Below are 18,119 nucleotides of genomic sequence, written 5' to 3' on the forward strand. Positions count from 1 at the left end.
CATCGAAATGCGGCCGCCGTGGCCGGGATTCGATCCCGCGACCTCGTGCTCAGCAGCCTAACACCATAGCCACTGAGCAACCGCGGCGGGTTCTCGCATAAAGGCAAACTAAGCTGCGAAAAGAGCGCATGGCGGGCTCTGTACCCGTCGCAGATATCTTTCAAGATACAGCGGCCCGGGACGCCAGAAGCAGAGCGCACCCCTCCCCTTCCCCACCCTCCCCCTGGAGCCTTGCGCACAATGGAAGATGGCGCACTTCCTCTGTTGCGTGCATGAGATTGTGCAGCGATCGCCGGTTCACCTTCACACGCTTTTATTCGCACATACAGCATACGGCTTGCGGCGACGATTTTATCGCCCCTGGGCTTCCGCAAAACCTCAAGGCAATGGCAGAAATGTGCCTGGAGTGTCCATATAATTGCTATCGCAATGAAACGAAAAAAATTTGCGGCAATTACAATACTGACTACACATATGCTGTTTACACGAAGCAATGCATGCAGCGATGTTCGCCTTGTGTACTATACTGCAGGTAATGTGACAAGAGAGCGGGTTCTATATGCCGGGATGCCTGCGATGTGCCAAGGGACAGACAGTGCTGTAGCAGAAGTGCCTACTGATGTATTCAAGGAATGGGATTTTGGAGGGCTTCTGTCTTCTGTAGCCATCAGAGTCACTGTACAACTTGATTACTGCTGCTGAATTAATCAGGCCAATGTGTGTTTAGCACAATGTGGATGCATTCAAAGATTGTAAGCAGCCTACGTACTACAGGCAGCAGCATGCCACAAACTGGCTCCCACGCCTTGCACAGAAGTAACCTGCTTAGTTAACTTTTTTTTTTATCACAAGGATTAGTTTCTTGTTAAAGTGGCTCAGCCAAGCAGCAAGTAGCAAGTGGAAAAAGAAATAAAGAGGCTGAAGACTTGCTTAGCTTAAGGCACCACCCATCACAGAGTCACAGATAAGGTTGCTGATATAGTTATGCGTTATAAAGCCATAAACAAAGCTCAGTCTCAATTTCTCTACAACATTGAGCATAAATACTGGCTGTGCAATTCCACAACCTTAGGCAGCACTCAAAGGTGGACAGAAAAAAAGAGAAGACATAAATAGATGCAATCGTTCACAATAAATGCCAGTAACTGCCACACTAAGAGTCATAATATCTCATATGTTAACGCACACTAATTTCAGAGCAATGAAACAATGATGATGATGTATAATGTTTAATGGCACAATTGCTAGATATGGCGAAAAAGTGCCATTGAAACAATGAAATATTGCTGAAAGATACCACCCTAGCTCCTGCTGGTACAACCTCGGGCTACTCTCCTTAACTACACCGATAAATCACATAAAAATTTGTTGAGATCATTTTGCATTCGCAACAATTGCAATGAAAATGCGCTACCTTCAAAATATGCTTTTTCCGAAGAATGGTTGCATGATGGTGGATTATTTTTGCAAGTGTAAGGTTCATGCTGATGCCACAGTTGGAGGTTCTCCGGTGCTGTAGGCCGTATATTGTGAAAGGGCAATGTTGTTGAATGGTAACAAAACTTATACTTGGACAAGCAAGCATCACGCAACAGGAGTGCAATGCCAGATGCTGCGAGCAGCTACCATGCACCCCAGTAAGCCGGAAGCATAGAGACTCTATGCTTGAAGCAGCCGGTTTTCACACCTCCCAGTTCTAGCCAGCCTAGTTTCAGTGGTCAATATGTGATAGTCCCTGCTGGCATTTTCTGGTTTCGGCAGTGATGCTCTTGCTGCACTGTTGGGTGCGCAGAGCAAGACATCCGATGAGGTTTCTGACTCTTGCGAAGCAGTCGACAGAGTGGTAGCACTACAGTTCCCGACGTCACACAACATATGCCAAAATGGCGGTCACTGTCAGTGGGATTGACATAAATGCAACAATTTCGCCAAGAGCCCAGTTCTGTCTGCCAGTCCATCTGCCCGCCGCGTATGTGTGCGTGCGTGTGTTACCACTACAGAGAACATCTCATAACCTGTGCAAAAGGCGTGTTAAGCCATCTTTTTTGCCAGGAATGATGAACTGCAATATATTTCCTACAGAGCAAGAGACAAAGTCAAAATGGTCTCACTGGTTAGTCAACTTTAATATATTTAGTGGTAGACGGCATTCTCTTAAAAGGGACACTAAAAAGCAGCACTAAACCAGTTGAGACATTGTTTGCATTTATTTGGTGGGAAAGTGATGGTTATTGGCAAAGAAAATGAAGGCTGAGGTTTCCCTTTCCGAATTTCATATCACAATGACAGTGCCAATACATCAGTGCGACATCATCAATTTAAACATATTTTCATGTGTATGGGCCATTTTTCTGTGGGTAATGTTCCAAATTATTACTAGGGCGATTCTTTAGTTGCTTTAGAATGCAGTGTAATCCTTGTTTATCAACAAAAATTTAATTGGGCCCGAGCAAACGCTTAAAATCCGTGATTTCACCAAGAACTAGGGCAAGAACGTTCAAAGTGGCAATGCCTTGTGTCTTTCATTGTTTTGTCGCCTTTCTTCTGGCTTGTCCTGTCTCCACTCATCTTAAACTGATCTTTTTGGTATTTCAGAAGCCTAATTAGCAATTCACCTGAACTCTATATTCCTCTTTAATGGTGAGGAGCGAATGCCCGAATTCATGCTGGGCACCTGCCACACACCCACGGTCAGTTGCCATGTTCTAAATACTTGCTTCATGAATGGCAGCAATGCCATGGCAAAAGTATCTTTACATGAAAAGACTCTAACCACAGAGTCACTAGCACAGTGAAAATGCTGGAGCATAACGTCTTATAGTGTACCAACGAGTCAATATTGCTGATGCATAGAGCATACGTGCAAGCAGTCCTCCAGAACCTCAAAAGGCAACAAGGCAATTTAAACACAGCATCCCATAATTTGCCCAACACAGCACATATCCAGATTATCTGGCAAATAAGCCCTACAGTGTATAATCAGGAGTATAACTAAATTAAAGACCTACATTCTGAGCAAGTGCCATGTACCTCCGATCATAAAACAATGGACCAGCTCTGCAGCAATGACACATGAAAAGTACCAGGGAAAAAAAAAACTATGCTATCACAACGAACTAGTTAGCTGGGCATTGCATGTATTCTAATAGGCACTCTTGGTCGCGACACCATGGTAATGATGATAATGATTTCAGAAAACCGTGAATTTAAAGGAGATCTGAGAATAGACAGAACAATAGGGTATGCAGTTGCCGGCATCACTAGAAAAGGGTGGCAGGAGATTATTTAATTATTAATTTCAAAGACTCCAATAGCTACTTAGCCCTCTCCAACAGTAGGCAGCACAGTCACCCAAAGATGAAACAATATCACTGCAGCCTGTGGTAGCTTGTAGAAAATATATCAGTTGATGGGTTTGTGACAAGTTATCAAGCTGTGAGCTGCTGAGTCAGATGCATTTGACATAGAGCTTGCAACATAAACATAACATGAATCATGGCTGTCACACCTCTGGGTTGCACCAAGGCACGCTGCAAAGCAGCAGCAAAGGACAAAATGCTTTCACTGTAGTTAGTATACACATGTGTGCACCAAGAAGCTTTCATAAATATTGCACTGCAGCAATTTGGAGGCAACTGCGTAAGAAATTCAGTGAATTCTTGCGCTGTTGCACAGTGAGAGAGAAACATTCTTAAACAGATGCTGAAGATGTCTGCCTGGCCATATGCATAGCATGCTACACCAGATGACGTTTACTACATATGAACACATCACTTCAAATGCACTGCCATGCAGTGATCTTCTCTAGCACAGAGGTCAGTGAAATCAATAGTACACTACTGCAATTTTATAGACGTGATCATTACAGACACCAATCATCACAGTGAAAACATGCTGTTTCTGCCTAATATTCTCTCCAACAGCATGTGAACCCTATGAACGGTGTTCTGGAATGGCACCTATGGCAAGCAATACATTAATTACAATGCTCAGCTTGTTGTGCAGCTACTTCCAACTAGCCAAACAAACACAAACTATTCAGCAATTTATGCAGTTGCCACTCAACCTTCACAACTAAATCCAACATTAAAAATATTTAATAGCAGAAGACTGCACATCACGTCACTGGTCGAAGCAGATATGCTTGCTTTGCTACGTTCTCAGTTGTCTATATTTAAAGGGGCAGCTAAGTTGCTTCATTGGAATGAATGACACTGAATGAGTACTTGGTCACACTACAGTCTTTATACTCCTTTTAAAAGTACATGGCCACATTATGAGGAGCACCTAAACAGAAGTGTAAATTTTTCTATGTTAACTCACCGGAGGCAGATTCTCTTTCTTTTCTGGAATGAGGTCATCAATCATTTTGGGATCTGGTGATAAGAGGAACAACATATTATTGTCTGTCCAGAAGATCCTGAGTATAGCTGCATATAGTTGAGACTCAAATTCTCAAAAAGCAAGTTTAATCAGATGACACGAAGCATGCCAACCTATGATGGTATAGAAAACAAATTTTCATGTTGCGTATAAACACTTAATGTCTTCATTCAACTTCATTTCGTGTGCAAATGAAGAGAAATGCTCTAGATGCTTCCGAGAGGAGTGAACAAGGCTCGAAAGTGTTGCAGAGCAACTTGTCATCAGTTCAACTCCTCTCTCACAACTGAGAGAATGCGCATATACATCCCCGGAACTGAGTTCCCTTCTTTATCCTTCAATATTTTCCTTCCCCCCTTTGCCACCATGCCAGCCACCCCCATGCCATATTTATCATGAACCTCTATGCTATGAATAACAGTCACTTTTGTTGTTAAATTGGGAAACAGCTTTACATTCATGAAGCAACACAGTAGTGGCAAGGCAAATTTGTGCACCAGTATGCAGAAACAGAGCCTTGATACTTTTTTTTGTGAGTGCACCTGTCTTCTAGACAAAGTGATCTACAGATTACAAAAGAGAGCAAAAGAATGGACCTCTATTGTCATGGAGATAACTTTACCATAAAATAGTAATGATGCTAACATGCTAAACACTGACTTAGAAGAAAGGTAATTAGATTCCAAATTGTTTTTAATGTTCATTGACTGACAAATGCAGTATATTGACCCAATGAGTGAAGTCTCACTTTCAATAAAGAAAACATTAGGAAGTAACATTTTCATTTAAGTAAACACTTAAAACTTACTTACGAGGGCTGTTATAAATTAATTACTGCTTGCCAATCTGACTAGCTTCTTAAGAGACACAATAATTCGAAAAAATGTTGATAAGAAAGAGATTTGTGAGGTGGAGCAACATAATTTTTTTTTTTTCATGGTGAAAAAAATTTGATAACACTTTTCATAGCATGTGTACTGTTAGTGGCCATTGTTCTGCACTGCCAATGAAATGACTTAGAAGACTTTGGTACATTGTTAAAACAATGAACTAAAGCGTTTCTTGAGTGTAAGACACTGAATACCCTAGGCTGTATTGCTACTGCTAGTATTAAGGAGTTTTAGAACTAATGTCCCCAAGTGGCTTTGTGCACTCAAAAATCTAAATTCCAGTGTGTGCCTTTCGCATTTTTTTTTTTGTATGCCTGGTCAAAATGGCCCCTGGATCCCCCATTTCTAAATCTTGCTATTAATACACAAGAAAACAGGTGGAGTGGAATCTACTTCTGTTAGATTGCTGCTGTTGAGATGCTACCAAGTGCTATAATGGTGTGGATATGTTCCATATAATATGCGGTCACCTTCACAGTTTGTGAAGGATTCCAGAGGTTTACAAGGTGCAAAGGCAAGAAACCATTATGTAACATCACTAGACTCTTCAGCCAACGAGATGCTGACATTCCTTATTAGAGCGGGACACTACGTCATGTTATTTTTCTCACCATTTTCCCATGTTTAGAAAATCTGGATGTTTATACGACTCAAATCTCCCTCAGATGCTACAATATAACTAAACAGATGTGGACCTACCCAACCAGCTGATCAACTTGATGAAAACACCTTGCGGTGTGGGCTTCCAGGTGACATTTATGACTAAACATGGTACCTTCTAGCGCCATTACTGAACATTTGATGCCTTGAGTTTGTTCTGGCATGGTTAGAGACGAGCATGCTTATTGACATAGGAGCTTTGTTTGGAAAACGATAGCAGTGTAAGCTAGAAAAAGAAATAATACCAGCAGAGATACAAGAGACAACATAATAGCATGACAGAGTTGTAAGCATTCTTAGAATGACAGAAAGCTAGGCAAGTTGGTATGGATTCATGGTATGAAAAGGCAGGCATGTAGAATGCAGACCCAAGAGGAATGAAAAGGACAACACAAACACCAGTATTTTTATTGTCATTTCCATTTCTCTCACTGCATTTCATTAACTTCTTTAAACTGTGTTCCATAACTATTTTTATGCTAGCCATCGAATTTTTTTACTGTTGTTGCAGCTACTAACATATAGATTTTAGTCTACGATTTGCTCACAATGTTACCTTTTTATTGCATTAATACAGTAGGTCCCACCTGCAGTTTGTAACTGTAGGACCTCGATACTTATTTACTATGTGATCTTTCTTTGCTACTACTTCTGGCCGAATCTATGCACAATCCGATTCGAAGGGCTGTGGCTACACTATGATTATATTCTCCTTTTAGCCACTTATGTTGCATTTATATTATTTGATTGATTGTGTCCATGTTTCGTACGCCTGTCTTTTCAACTGGCCTACCATGTACCAAAACACCTAGTGACATTTCGCAAGAGTATTTATGAACTGTGAGAACAGCATCTGCTTTTCACGATAAAGTCGCATTCTCCGAGTGTGCAAACCGCTGAAAATACAAAATTATTTTCATTCCGCGGTCGTGTACAATACACAGTATAAAGTAGAATGTTAATAAAATACGCGCAAACCGACAAATGTGATCTTATTACGGAGAACCATTTAACACTCGGATCATAATTCCAAGGCACAATCTAGTACTTGCGCAAATTTTAGTACTTACCACTGGCCGCTCCACCATTAAAAGACACAAACAAAAGCGCTTCCCATAAATGTTTCGCACAAATCAATCTAAGCAAAATACACCGCTACGCGCCGCGGTTGCTTAGTTGCTATGGTGTTGACCTGCTAAACACGAGGTCGCGATATCGAATCTCGGCCACGGCGGCCGCAATCCGACGGGGACGAAATGCGAAAACACCGGTATACGTTAAAGAACCCCAGGTGATCCAAATTTACGGAGTCCCCCACTACGGCGTGCCTCATAATCGATCGTGGTTTTGGCACGTAAAACACCATAATTATTTTTTTTTTGTTCTTTAAGGACACCACTGTTCCTCAAGAAGTGAATTTAGTAGTAAATGCCGAATTGTCAAATGAGTTTATTTAAGCTTGACATCAGATATGATTTTGGATAACATGACTATACCGTGGAGAACAATCTGCTGATGTGCCCACACGCCGCAACCAATAAAGGTTAACGTCTTTCAAAAGTGAATAACATTGTCTCGGTCACCGACAATGTGCTAGCCACACATGCGCCAAAACTCGCAAACAGCAACCGTTATATTGTGTACTGGTCGACTGCTAATATCATCAAGCCGTGCAAGTAGGCACAAACTCACTCCGGTGTTTCACCAGTTGGCTTCTTAAAATATACGGTTTTTGAATGGCGTCAGAACGAAAACTATATATATAATTCGGTCAATACGTACGAATAGAAGTACGACGCACGATGAGCCTGTTGAAGTAACACTTCGCCTCACAGCGACGACAGTTCGGCAGTCACAAGATGCAAGTTTGAATGTGACCAACCTTCAGCCTTCAGAGGAGGTTCAAATTTGGCGGTAGTTATTTTGACGTACCCCGTTTATATAAGCAATGAGGTAGTTTAAGTTGATGGCGCCCATGACGTAAGCTTTGCGTCCGCCGCAAAAGCATGGCAGCTGGAGATTGATACGATTAGTTTTCATTATCGGGAGAATGATGTAGACTCTACTTATCGAATTTAGAGCGTAAAAGGGACGGATAATCAAGAACCAACTCCAAAGGTTCTCAAGCAGCCGCTGCTATCTGTACAGTTAGTACCACGGGTCAGTAAGCATAGTCAGTACGCATAGAGTTTTTCACTGTATTACATGTGAGAAACTCTATGTAATCACGTAACTATAAATTGTACCATATATTTAATGCCCTAGTGTAATTGTATACGTAATTACCTGTATGGCTGCAGTGAATATCAACACTCGCTGTCTTGTCTTGGTTGTGTCCTGGTACCTGTGGGTGTTTTGAAGCCTTTACTGCGTTTACAGTTTGCTCTTTACTATCGGGCCTTTTTCTTGACCGTTCACGCACATATGATTTTGTGCGCAGCGCGTTCCGCTTGTCTGAGGACGAGTGGCGAAACTAGTGCACAAAAAAAAAAAAGCACGTATTTCGAGCCTACGGAGCGATGCGTTTTGAAACTACGGAACGCCAAAATCTCGGAGGACAGCTTACGGAGGCAAGCTTACGCAATGTTTTGATGTAGAACAGCGCCTAATAAAAATACGACCTTGTCATATCACTTTCCGACCTATATTTCTATGGTGAGAAAGCTTGGCGCCAACGCAGAGCCGTTCCTACGTCGATATTTTTTATCTTTCATTATTTATTTATTTTTTATAAAACCGTCGACATCGAAAATACGGGATACCTTCCCTACCTTCCTCCATGCTGTCACGATGCAGATGCTGTAGATGTAGGTAGGTACACTCTAATGCAGGACACTAATAACCGTACGGCACAGTGCAATGTCGAAACGTGTAGAGCTAGAATCCCACATGGGTTCTCTGGCCCTACTTTGAGTGTTGACAGCCGACCAGCCATTGACAACATGCATGGTTGGCGCACATAGGACATAAGCATGGTTTTGCTAGTGGGGTTTAGTTTTGCCTAGTTGTACAGGTTGTTGCTTTTTAATTCTAGCGCGCTATCGTATTTTTTATTGGACACTGGCTCTTTATGGTATCCTAGTGGCTATCTTTAAGAATAGGTAATAGTTTTCTCTTTAAATGGAGTAATGATGTTACGTTGTCAACTGTAGAAGTACCATTACGGTCTGCACTTTCAGGTCAAGTTGATGCCGGTCCTGGAATAGCGGTTCGATGTACGACACTGAAGACGACGACACGCATTTGTGTCTTAAGTGCAGCGCAACAATCTCCGGTCTGAAAAACTACATCGCGCATCGCAAGCAGCACTGTTACAAAATTGTGCGTAATGACAGTGCACTTACATCCGTGGCGTCACCAACAACCGAACATCCATATGAGCCGTCATCACTGCGGGCGGACGATTTTTTTTCTTCACTTGAGCTTCAAAGCATCCAAGCTGTTATTCCAACTACTGCCACAAAAGTAGACCACGCAGATTACGACTTGGAAGACGGTGAAGACAGCGACAATGACCTTTACCCACCGACGTCGCACACGGGCGGCAAGTGGAAACCTGGCTGGGGGCCGACCGCTCGTTCTGACTGGAAGGCGGTGCCTCAACACGGGGTGAGTTAGAAGTGGAGCTGCGTAGTGTTTGAGACGTAAAGTAGCTGGCAAACCTTTTTTTAAGAAGTGCTACAGTGGATTTACTCTTTCCTAAAATCCTAAGTAAATCGGCATTCTAGTTCGGCAAACGTAATACAGAAGTGCTGTGCACCCATGATTATGTGCTTACGCTTACATTTTGCATATGCCTGCATGCAGGAGCTCCCATCACAAGCTACAAAGGAACCTGCTGCCATTCCGGAAGGATTCATTTGTATCCCATGCAACAGACACTATCGCAATAAGTTTACATTATTGAGACACAAAGAAACTTTGTACCATCTCAAGCGAAGTGGTGGCATTACAACAGCCAAAGTAAAATCCAGCCAACGATGTGCAGTACCCTCGATAGCACCAATTCAGGAGAAAGGCCAGGAATGCACGAAGACAGACAAAGTGTGCAAGGTCCATGACATAGCAAAGCGACGCCGCAAGTGCCCTTCCGACTGTCCCCGAAGTAAGCAGCAACGTGACAAGCACATTGCTGTTTCTACAACTCGGCCATCTTCTGCAAACCAGTGTATTGGCGGTAATGGTGCAGAAGTTCAGCTGGATAAGTCACCGGCGCCAGACAGGCATTCTAATATAGTTATGAATTCCCAGCATGCTGCTTCAAGACATGTCAAACAAACCATTCAGGGCACTCTTAAACGGAGCACTACACCAGTGCAAAGTCAGCAACCAGCACTGCATTGTGTTGCATGTAAAACCCAGTTTCTAACTACTTGTGAATTCAGGCTTCATGAACATCACTGCGCAATTTCGAAGCAAGCAAGCAAGCAGTTTCTGTATGGAAGCTCGACAGCATCTAAGACATCTAAAGCAACTGCTGCTTCTAATGAGCTTGGAGCCATGGAGGGAGCCACAAATGTGCCGAAGCAGTGCAAAATCGCACCACGACTCTTTTGTCCACATTGCCGAAAGCTAATCAGCAAGCCCTACATGAAATTGCACATGCACGTACACACTGGCGAAAAGCCCTTTGCATGTCATATATGTGATCAACATTTTGCCCATCGCAGTACTCTGAACATCCACATTAAGCACCACTTAGGACTTCGGAAATTCCGCTGCACCCTTTGTCACTTTCAGGCTGTGCGTCGCAGCATGCTGCGTCGGCATGAGCTTGCTGTTCACCGGTGCAAGGCTGGCTCGCAGCCCCCTTTTCCTGCAGCCAGCACCCCTGTGTTGCAACAGGACTTAGTTGGACAGTGTCACAGTGTCCCTGATCAGAAGTGTGCCCATAAAAGTGCAGTGTCAGTTTGCAGAAGAAAGCGCCCATTGAACCCAAAACTCCAGTTTATTTGCAGTAGTTGCCATCGAAGTAAAAGGAAGGGCCAGTTGCCTCCAAGTCATCAGAGACAGCACATGGGTGAACAGCATTTTCAGTGCTCCCATTGCGACTACAAGTCTTCACGTAAGGGCCATGTGCAGCGGCACAGCCGCATTCACTTTGGCCTCAAACCCTACAGCTGTCCTTACTGCAGCTATCGCTGCAGCAATCAAGAGAACATGCGTAAACATATCCTTAACACTAAAAAACATGGTGGAAAGAAAATGTACCCATGTAGGCAGTGCAGTTTTGCCTGCAATGAATTCAGTGTTTACAAAAAACATGTTTCAGACAAGCATCCAAAGGATGTGATGGCAAGTAGTACCAATGATTTACCTGCTACTGCTAATGGTGTAACAGCTGAAAGTGCTTCACTGCTAGTGGGCAGCACTGAAATTGCCAAGGCACCATCTGATGACAAGCAAATGACGGAGGCTTGCACCGACTTGCCAGAACCAGCAGTTTTCCTGACCATTTCAGGCTTGAACGAGCCTGACCTGGAGAACACATCTGTGATGGCACAGGCACTGCCTCTAAATGAATCGGAAAGTGGCCTTGCTTGTTCCGAGAGTGATGTACTTGCTGAGTCGAGCAATGGTATATTATTGCCAAGTGGCCTGGACACTGAATTCAGTGACCAGCTCAATGCACAACTAAATGATCAAGTGACTTTTTCCACGCTGGATACTACGGATATTGTGTACACAACTTGTTTGAATTCTTCATAATCTCCCACTTGTTGACTTGTTTGTGCATTACTTTTAGCTCAAAAATTAGCTTTTTGTTAATTCCACATCGGTTAAGTGCCAGAGCAGCATAAGCATGTGGGCAGCATTTGATACTCAGTCTGCACTTGTAATAGTAGCCCACACAATGTTCTATTTCATTTCACACTACATGTATGGATGACATATGAAATTCTAGATTTTCTTGGCTTCGAAATTCACAAAATCCTTTGGTCACCTTTGCTATTCTTATGGCTAGCCTTACTTTACATGTGTACAAAACTTCTGAGGTTGCTGAGATCAGTTAGAAAAATGTGCAGACACTGCCCCATTCCTACTGTAAGCCAAGCAGGCAATTCAGCATAATAAATGCTGGTCCACTCTAGGTAGTCTCTGGAAAAGAAATAACTGGCTTTTTCTTGTGTGAACAGTGTGTATGTTGAAATCCGCAAAAAAAATGTGGCTGGTAGTTTTTTTAATTGTTTGGGTAACAGACAAGGTGAGCATCATCTGAAAGAAGTTGCTGCAACTGTCCTTAGTGTGGAGGCCATGCCAATGCAAAAGTGATCAGGCCATACATTTCTAATAGATGTTTGTTATACTACATGCAATAAAAATAAGTACAGTGAGAAATCACTTCTCTGATGTATAATGCTATTAATAAACCCTGAAAAACACAAAAACTATACAGTAGGAGAGGTACTTCTGACATGCAGAGAAGTAGCTGGTCCCTACAGTTCAAAAACGAGTGTGACTCGCCAATTATACAGAAAAGATTCACTTCAGTTCTAATGTCATATTTTTGTACCAAAGCTCCCACTTTTCAATCTCGTTGTGCTTCTGGTGCAACAAATACATGAGTGCAATACATGCGCAGGCCTTCTTGCTGAACTTGCGGACTAGTCAAACATGTTTTAATAATAACACTTCAAGCTGATGCTGGTGCACGGAAATAAATTACTTGGCATGTCATTACAGGAGATCAAGGTGCAGCAGACAATACTTTGATCCAAGTGAAAGCCTTATTTGATCATGTGCATTATGTTTAGTCTTGTACATTGCTGTCGAAACATACAATAAATGTGAACCACTTTGGGCACCAATGCCTGTTCAACATTGGAGAAACAAACGCAAAACAACGCTTGTACCTGAGTGTGTGTCAAAGTTAAAGGCCTCAGTAATGAAATGCATAAATCAGAGGCAATAGTCGCATGTAACAGCATAATCCACTGCCTTTACTGCTGCTGCTGTCAAAAGCTGCAGCCCAAGCAGCTAAAAACACAATTTGCATAGTTCCTTTTGCTAAGTGCAATGTAGGCAGCGTTTGGTGAAATTACACTCCAAGAACTGAAATGAAAGTCATCGGGCTCTACAGTGGGTAGTGTTTGCTGACAGATATGGCACAGTAAAGTAAGGATTAGCATCGTAAATTAGGGTCATAATTTGTAGTAGTCTTAGTTTTTCCTAATTTTCATTCTGTTCGCCTTTCGTGACTGACTCCCACAAAACAGTGCCCTCACTATTGCTGGGATCTACCACTCGGTGCACTGGATATGAAAACAATTACACGAAAAAAATCTTAAAAGTCAGGATTTAGGAATGAATTTATACATTTATAAACTTGTTACCAAAGTACAAAAATTTCAATGCCATTCCACCCTGCAAAGGTGGATGACCAGTGGAACTGTAAACGTTGTGGTAAGAAAATTTGTGGTAAAGACTTTATTGGCATCACCCATTGTCACTTAGTAACGATGGTCAGAATGGCTTTGGGGTCGCTATGATATACACTGATCGGCATACTCGCAACTGCAAACACATTCTTTGATAATGTCAAATCAATGCACGTATGCTGCTGGCTGGTCGGCTGAGCTGGGTCAGTGTGGCCTCGCAAGCAATATGTCTGCTACACGAAACACATAAACCGCTCCCTTTTCAGTCCCGACACATCCACATTGAAATCACCGACAATGACCACAGGGGTACTGTCATAGTAACTAACCCATGCAAAGTGAGTAGCCATAAATTTAACAGGGGTATGAGGCATTGCATTTTTTTTTTTTGCTTGCTTACGGGGATATGTGTGCTTATGGGGTATGAGCCATTGACGATATAGTTTTTGTGCGTGGACACGAAAATTCTATGGTACCCTAGCCATATACAGCTCCGCTGTAAAAATGAAGCAGCATGTCTTGTTTTACACATGTTCAAGATTTATTACTGTGATTTATTAATGGATGTGCCTTACAATACATCTTGTGCTGTTGGTGAAGCACGGGAACTGTATTCTGTGCCAACTCCTGATAAATAATTGCCACTGGGATGTACGTCAGCAAAAGCTGGTTTCATAATTTCAAAGTAAAAGCACCATACTTCTCTTATATTTACATAATTTTTTCTCAAATTGGAAAAATAGCTTTGTTCTTGACTTCATGCTGTTTATTGTTATAGTAATGTTGCCAACTGGCTCACTGGGACATTCCTACAGGAGATTTTCTTATCTGCAGAAGTTTCACTCTTATAAAAAGTGGGACATTTGTCATTTTTGAATTTCTTTCAACTCCATCTTTGCCTTTAGTGTTCCTTTAATGTCTCTTGGCTCGGTAGCTGTTGTTTGTCTACACAGTACACCATTGTGCACATCTGTTCATGGTGGTGAACATTAGCAAATGATCAACATTTGCACATGGGCTCTGTACTCAATGTTATTGAAGCTGGCAGCATAGAATTTCAATCATGTGCTCATGTACACACCCTGGAAGTTTCTAATGTAAGTGTGTATTATCACCAGAGCAGCAAGCTTTTCTGACATTGCGGCCAATGTTTAGCTGAAAGTGGTTCGCCATTTATTTATTTATTTATTTATTTAATTATTGGAATACCCTCAGGGCCCAAAAGGCATTACAGAGGGGGTGGGTACACTGTGTTTATGCAATTGTAATAACAGAAACATTGTTATGTATGAAATAAGATAGAAAACTAATAGTGAACTGAGCAAGTTATTCTAACAGAGGTCAATAATAGAGGCCTTCAATGACAATACCGTAAGCAACACTATTGCACATGTGCAACAGGAAACGCAAATAACAAATAGCAGCAGAGATTAATCTGAGAAGTGTTCAACGACGGCGGCCTTGAATAACTGCATCTTCAATGCTGGTGATGGTGCTGGGAAGTTGGTTTCATTCTGAACTAGTCTTTGGTATGAATCCTGAAACAGGTTAGTATGGTAAAAAGGGATGGCGACTTTATACTGGTGATTAGTGCGGGATTACAAATACGATGGTTGCGATAAAAGTTCGCGTTTCAATGACTGGTTCATGAAAAAAATTTTATGGAACACACAAAGATGTCACATTTTTCTTCTTAAAAGCAAGTTAGGAAGCCCAAGATTAGACTTCATCAGTGAAACACTGGCAGTACGGGAATAGTTTGGTAAGATAAGGCGAGCTGAACGATTCTGAACAGATTCTATTGCGTCTGCAAGGTTACGTATGCCCGGATCCCAGACAGCAGACGCATACTCAAGTTTAGATTTAATCTGCGTTTGATATAGTAATAACTTTAAATGTCTTGGTGCTTCAAAAAAATTGTGGCATAGGTATCCTAGTGCACGATTAGCATTGTTAATGATATAATTAATGTGCGTATGCCATGAGAGGTCACTCGTTATGTGCATACCAAGATACTTATAGGAGGCTACGTGCTCTAGTAATGTGCCATCAATTTTATTGCCATCAATTTTTTATTAATACAAATACCCTCTTTGCATGCCAATGTCAAACCACAGAGAGATTTAATTTACAGGAAATGGTAGAGAGGTTGGCCTGAGCTGATGGACTCCAGTCTGCTGTGAAAGAACGAGTGGGAGTGAAGGTATAGTGATGAATGACAATGAGGAAAAGGGAGCGAGTGAATGTTAACTACATAACACAAAAGGCCACTCGTCCAGGCTCATGGCATACAACAAACTCCAACAATGCTTTCATTGCTTGCCTGACAGTTATAGGATCAGGCTATGCATGGGCTGAGAACAATGCCCCCTGACAGTGGTTGCCTGCCGATGCTGCCCAGGAAACTGTCCATCGTCCATCTCTCTGGCACAAATATTGTGCGAACACATGACATGTGTTCCATTGTTTCACACATCTTGCAGTGTTCACGGTCGGGGCTATTTGACCAACCGATCAGATATGCATAGCAACAGGTGGAAGTAATGCCTAGACGAATCCTGTGTAGCAAAGATGCTTGGATACATGTAACCTTCAGTGGCTTATGGAATTTTCTATGTGGATCAAATACATGCAGGTGTCTGTGGATGTTGACAGCATGAGCCCTCTATGTCATTGTAAAGTCCTGCATGGTTGACTTGATCATTGTGTTGGATCACGAGTAGACAATCCGCATTTTGTCAGAGGTGGAGAAGACCGATCTTGCCTCGCTGTCGGCGAGTTCATTGTCAACCAAGGCACAGCGAGTAAGTGTGCATTAAAACGTGAAGGTGCGGCGACTTCGCTGGGCACTGTTGTGAAGCTCTGCGGTTTGTAGCACGAGGATGTAGTGCTTTCTTCAAAAAGCATTCTGCTACCAGCAATGCTGATTTGGCATCATGGAACACTGTCCAGTTCCAAATTATGTCATAGCAGCGTTTCAATATAGTCCTTGGAATTTTTCTCACTACATTGGGCCCTTCTATGGCTTATAAGCATACCATTTTTTTTATTTTAGCTATACAGAATTTTTAAAAAAATGCCTGTGGCAGATAGCACCATTCCAATCCTTCAACTAGATTTCTCGAAGAGGTGGACATTATTTGTGTAACAAATTAAAATGCATAATTGTCAAATAAAAAAAATTCACTAGTTTTTAGCTAATGATCGCATATTGATAGACTGACAGGATTTTCCTAGACTTTTCCAAGGCATTTGATTGCGTAGCCCATCGCTGCCTGATTTCAAAGTTAACCGCATTAAGATTAGATTCACTGACACTAACTTGGCTCCAGAACTTTCTAATTGCCAACAGTTTACAATCGTTAACAATTTTTCTTTGCTCCTTTCCTATGTCACCTCTGGCATACCACAAGGTAGTGTTCTTGGGCCACTACTATTTTTAATCTAGATTAATGATTTTTCCAATAACTTAGCATCTCAAGTGCGAATGTTCGCAGACTGCATTATTTACTGCCCTATAACCAGCCTCAATGACCCCATCCTTCTTCAAAACGACCTTCAGCTTATTTTGGATTGGTGTAACACTTGATTTATGACTCTAAATTCATCTAAATGCCAAGTAATGTCTTTCAGTCATAAACACTCAATCTCTAGTTTCCCTTATCACACAAATAATAAAGTTTTTTCCAGCTACTTCATACAAGTACATAGGCATTAATCTCGTACCGAGCCTTTCCTCGAACCATCACGTTACTACTATATGTGCCAATGCTTCAAAATCACTGGGGTACTTACACCAAAACCTGCATAATTCACCCTCCAATATCCGCAAGCTAGCTTATCAGACTTGAGTTTGCCTACAGCTCGAATTTGCCTCTCCATTGTGGTCACCCTATCATAACCTAATCAGCTTATTAGAATCAGTTCAAAATAGGGCCGCTATTTACTTATTTATTTCATGTACCCTCAGGGCCATTGGCATTGGGGAGGGGAGTGGTTACAGGCATACAAAACAAGGTTTATCTCGCATAACTATACCTATAATTCAAGCATCTTGCAAACAAAGCTTGATATTTCACTTCCGTCCTTAGGTACTCGACATGATTTTTGCACTCATCATTACTTGACAAGTATGTTCATGCGCTTAGAAAAGCTTGAAGTCGCACCTTGCACATGCTGCAGATTACATAATCACCTCAGCTTCACATGCATCTATGGAAACACTCATGCATTCAATTGGTCGGTGCTTCCTCATGCCATATGGTTATGGAACACTCTTCCCGGTTTCGTCGTATCCAAAACAAACCCTGATAAATTCCGCCAGCTCACGAGTTCATATTGCACTGCATAACTTCAACAAAATTCATTGTATTTTCTTTTGTTTTGCAGTTATGTGCATTCTGTGTGCTCTGTTGTTTATGGCTTCATTATATTGCTTATTATTCTTGTATTTTTTATCCTATGAGATTGGAGTGGATGCTTTTGTACATTGTTATTTTGTTTGCTGAAAGAACTATCTTTTCTCTAATATGTACATTATCACCTCCTGTCATTTTTGTGTAATGCTGTAATGTATAAAATGTGTATACAATTTTATAGTGTCTATTAATCATGCAAGTAAATTATGTTTTGTTATATACCCTTATATATACTCTTTTAGTCCTTACGGTGATGCCCCCTTACCCAATGCCTCATACGAGGCATGTAAGAAAACTTTAAATAAATAAATATGATCAAATTTATAAATTGTAGCCAGTGAGTTTGCAAGGCATATCCACTTTGAACTAATTTCAAGGATGGCACCACT

General features: G+C 41.7%; 2 protein-coding genes across 5 annotated transcripts in view; one reads left to right on the forward strand and one right to left on the reverse strand.

The window, feature by feature from the left end:
- LOC139054138 (transforming acidic coiled-coil-containing protein 3-like) overlaps nt 1-8,729 on the reverse strand; it is an 84,472-nt gene extending 75,743 nt beyond the window's left edge. The window contains exons 1-2 of one of the 2 annotated variants that reach the window (XM_070530740.1): nt 8,705-8,729; nt 4,324-4,376 (exon numbers count right to left, since the gene is read on the reverse strand). In XM_070530740.1, the coding sequence (XP_070386841.1) occupies nt 4,324-4,376; nt 8,705-8,714 (63 nt within the window). In that variant the 5' untranslated portion in view covers nt 8,715-8,729. Of the gene's footprint in view, nt 1-4,323; nt 4,377-7,715; nt 7,851-8,704 lie in introns of those variants that run through there. The other variant, XM_070530741.1, reaches the window with a different exon arrangement.
- On the forward strand, nt 8,603-12,738 carry LOC139054139 (uncharacterized). 3 transcript variants are annotated; one of them, XM_070530743.1, is made up of 3 exons: nt 8,603-8,744; nt 9,113-9,542; nt 9,741-12,738. In XM_070530743.1, the coding sequence occupies exons 2-3, from the start codon at nt 9,147-9,149 to the stop codon at nt 11,640-11,642; spliced, it is 2,298 nt and encodes a 765-aa protein (XP_070386844.1). In that variant the 5' UTR covers nt 8,603-8,744; nt 9,113-9,146; the 3' UTR covers nt 11,643-12,738. The 3 variants fall into 3 exon arrangements, with proteins under 3 accessions (XP_070386844.1, XP_070386846.1, XP_070386845.1); XM_070530745.1 differs by lacking the exon at nt 8,603-8,744 and adding an exon at nt 8,764-8,882; XM_070530744.1 differs by lacking the exon at nt 8,603-8,744 and adding an exon at nt 8,889-9,034.
- Nucleotides 12,739-18,119: the final 5,381 nt, after the last annotated feature.

This window comes from Dermacentor albipictus, chromosome 1 (genome assembly GCF_038994185.2).
Source record: "Dermacentor albipictus isolate Rhodes 1998 colony chromosome 1, USDA_Dalb.pri_finalv2, whole genome shotgun sequence".
NCBI classification, from domain to species: Eukaryota; Metazoa; Arthropoda; class Arachnida; order Ixodida; family Ixodidae; genus Dermacentor; species Dermacentor albipictus.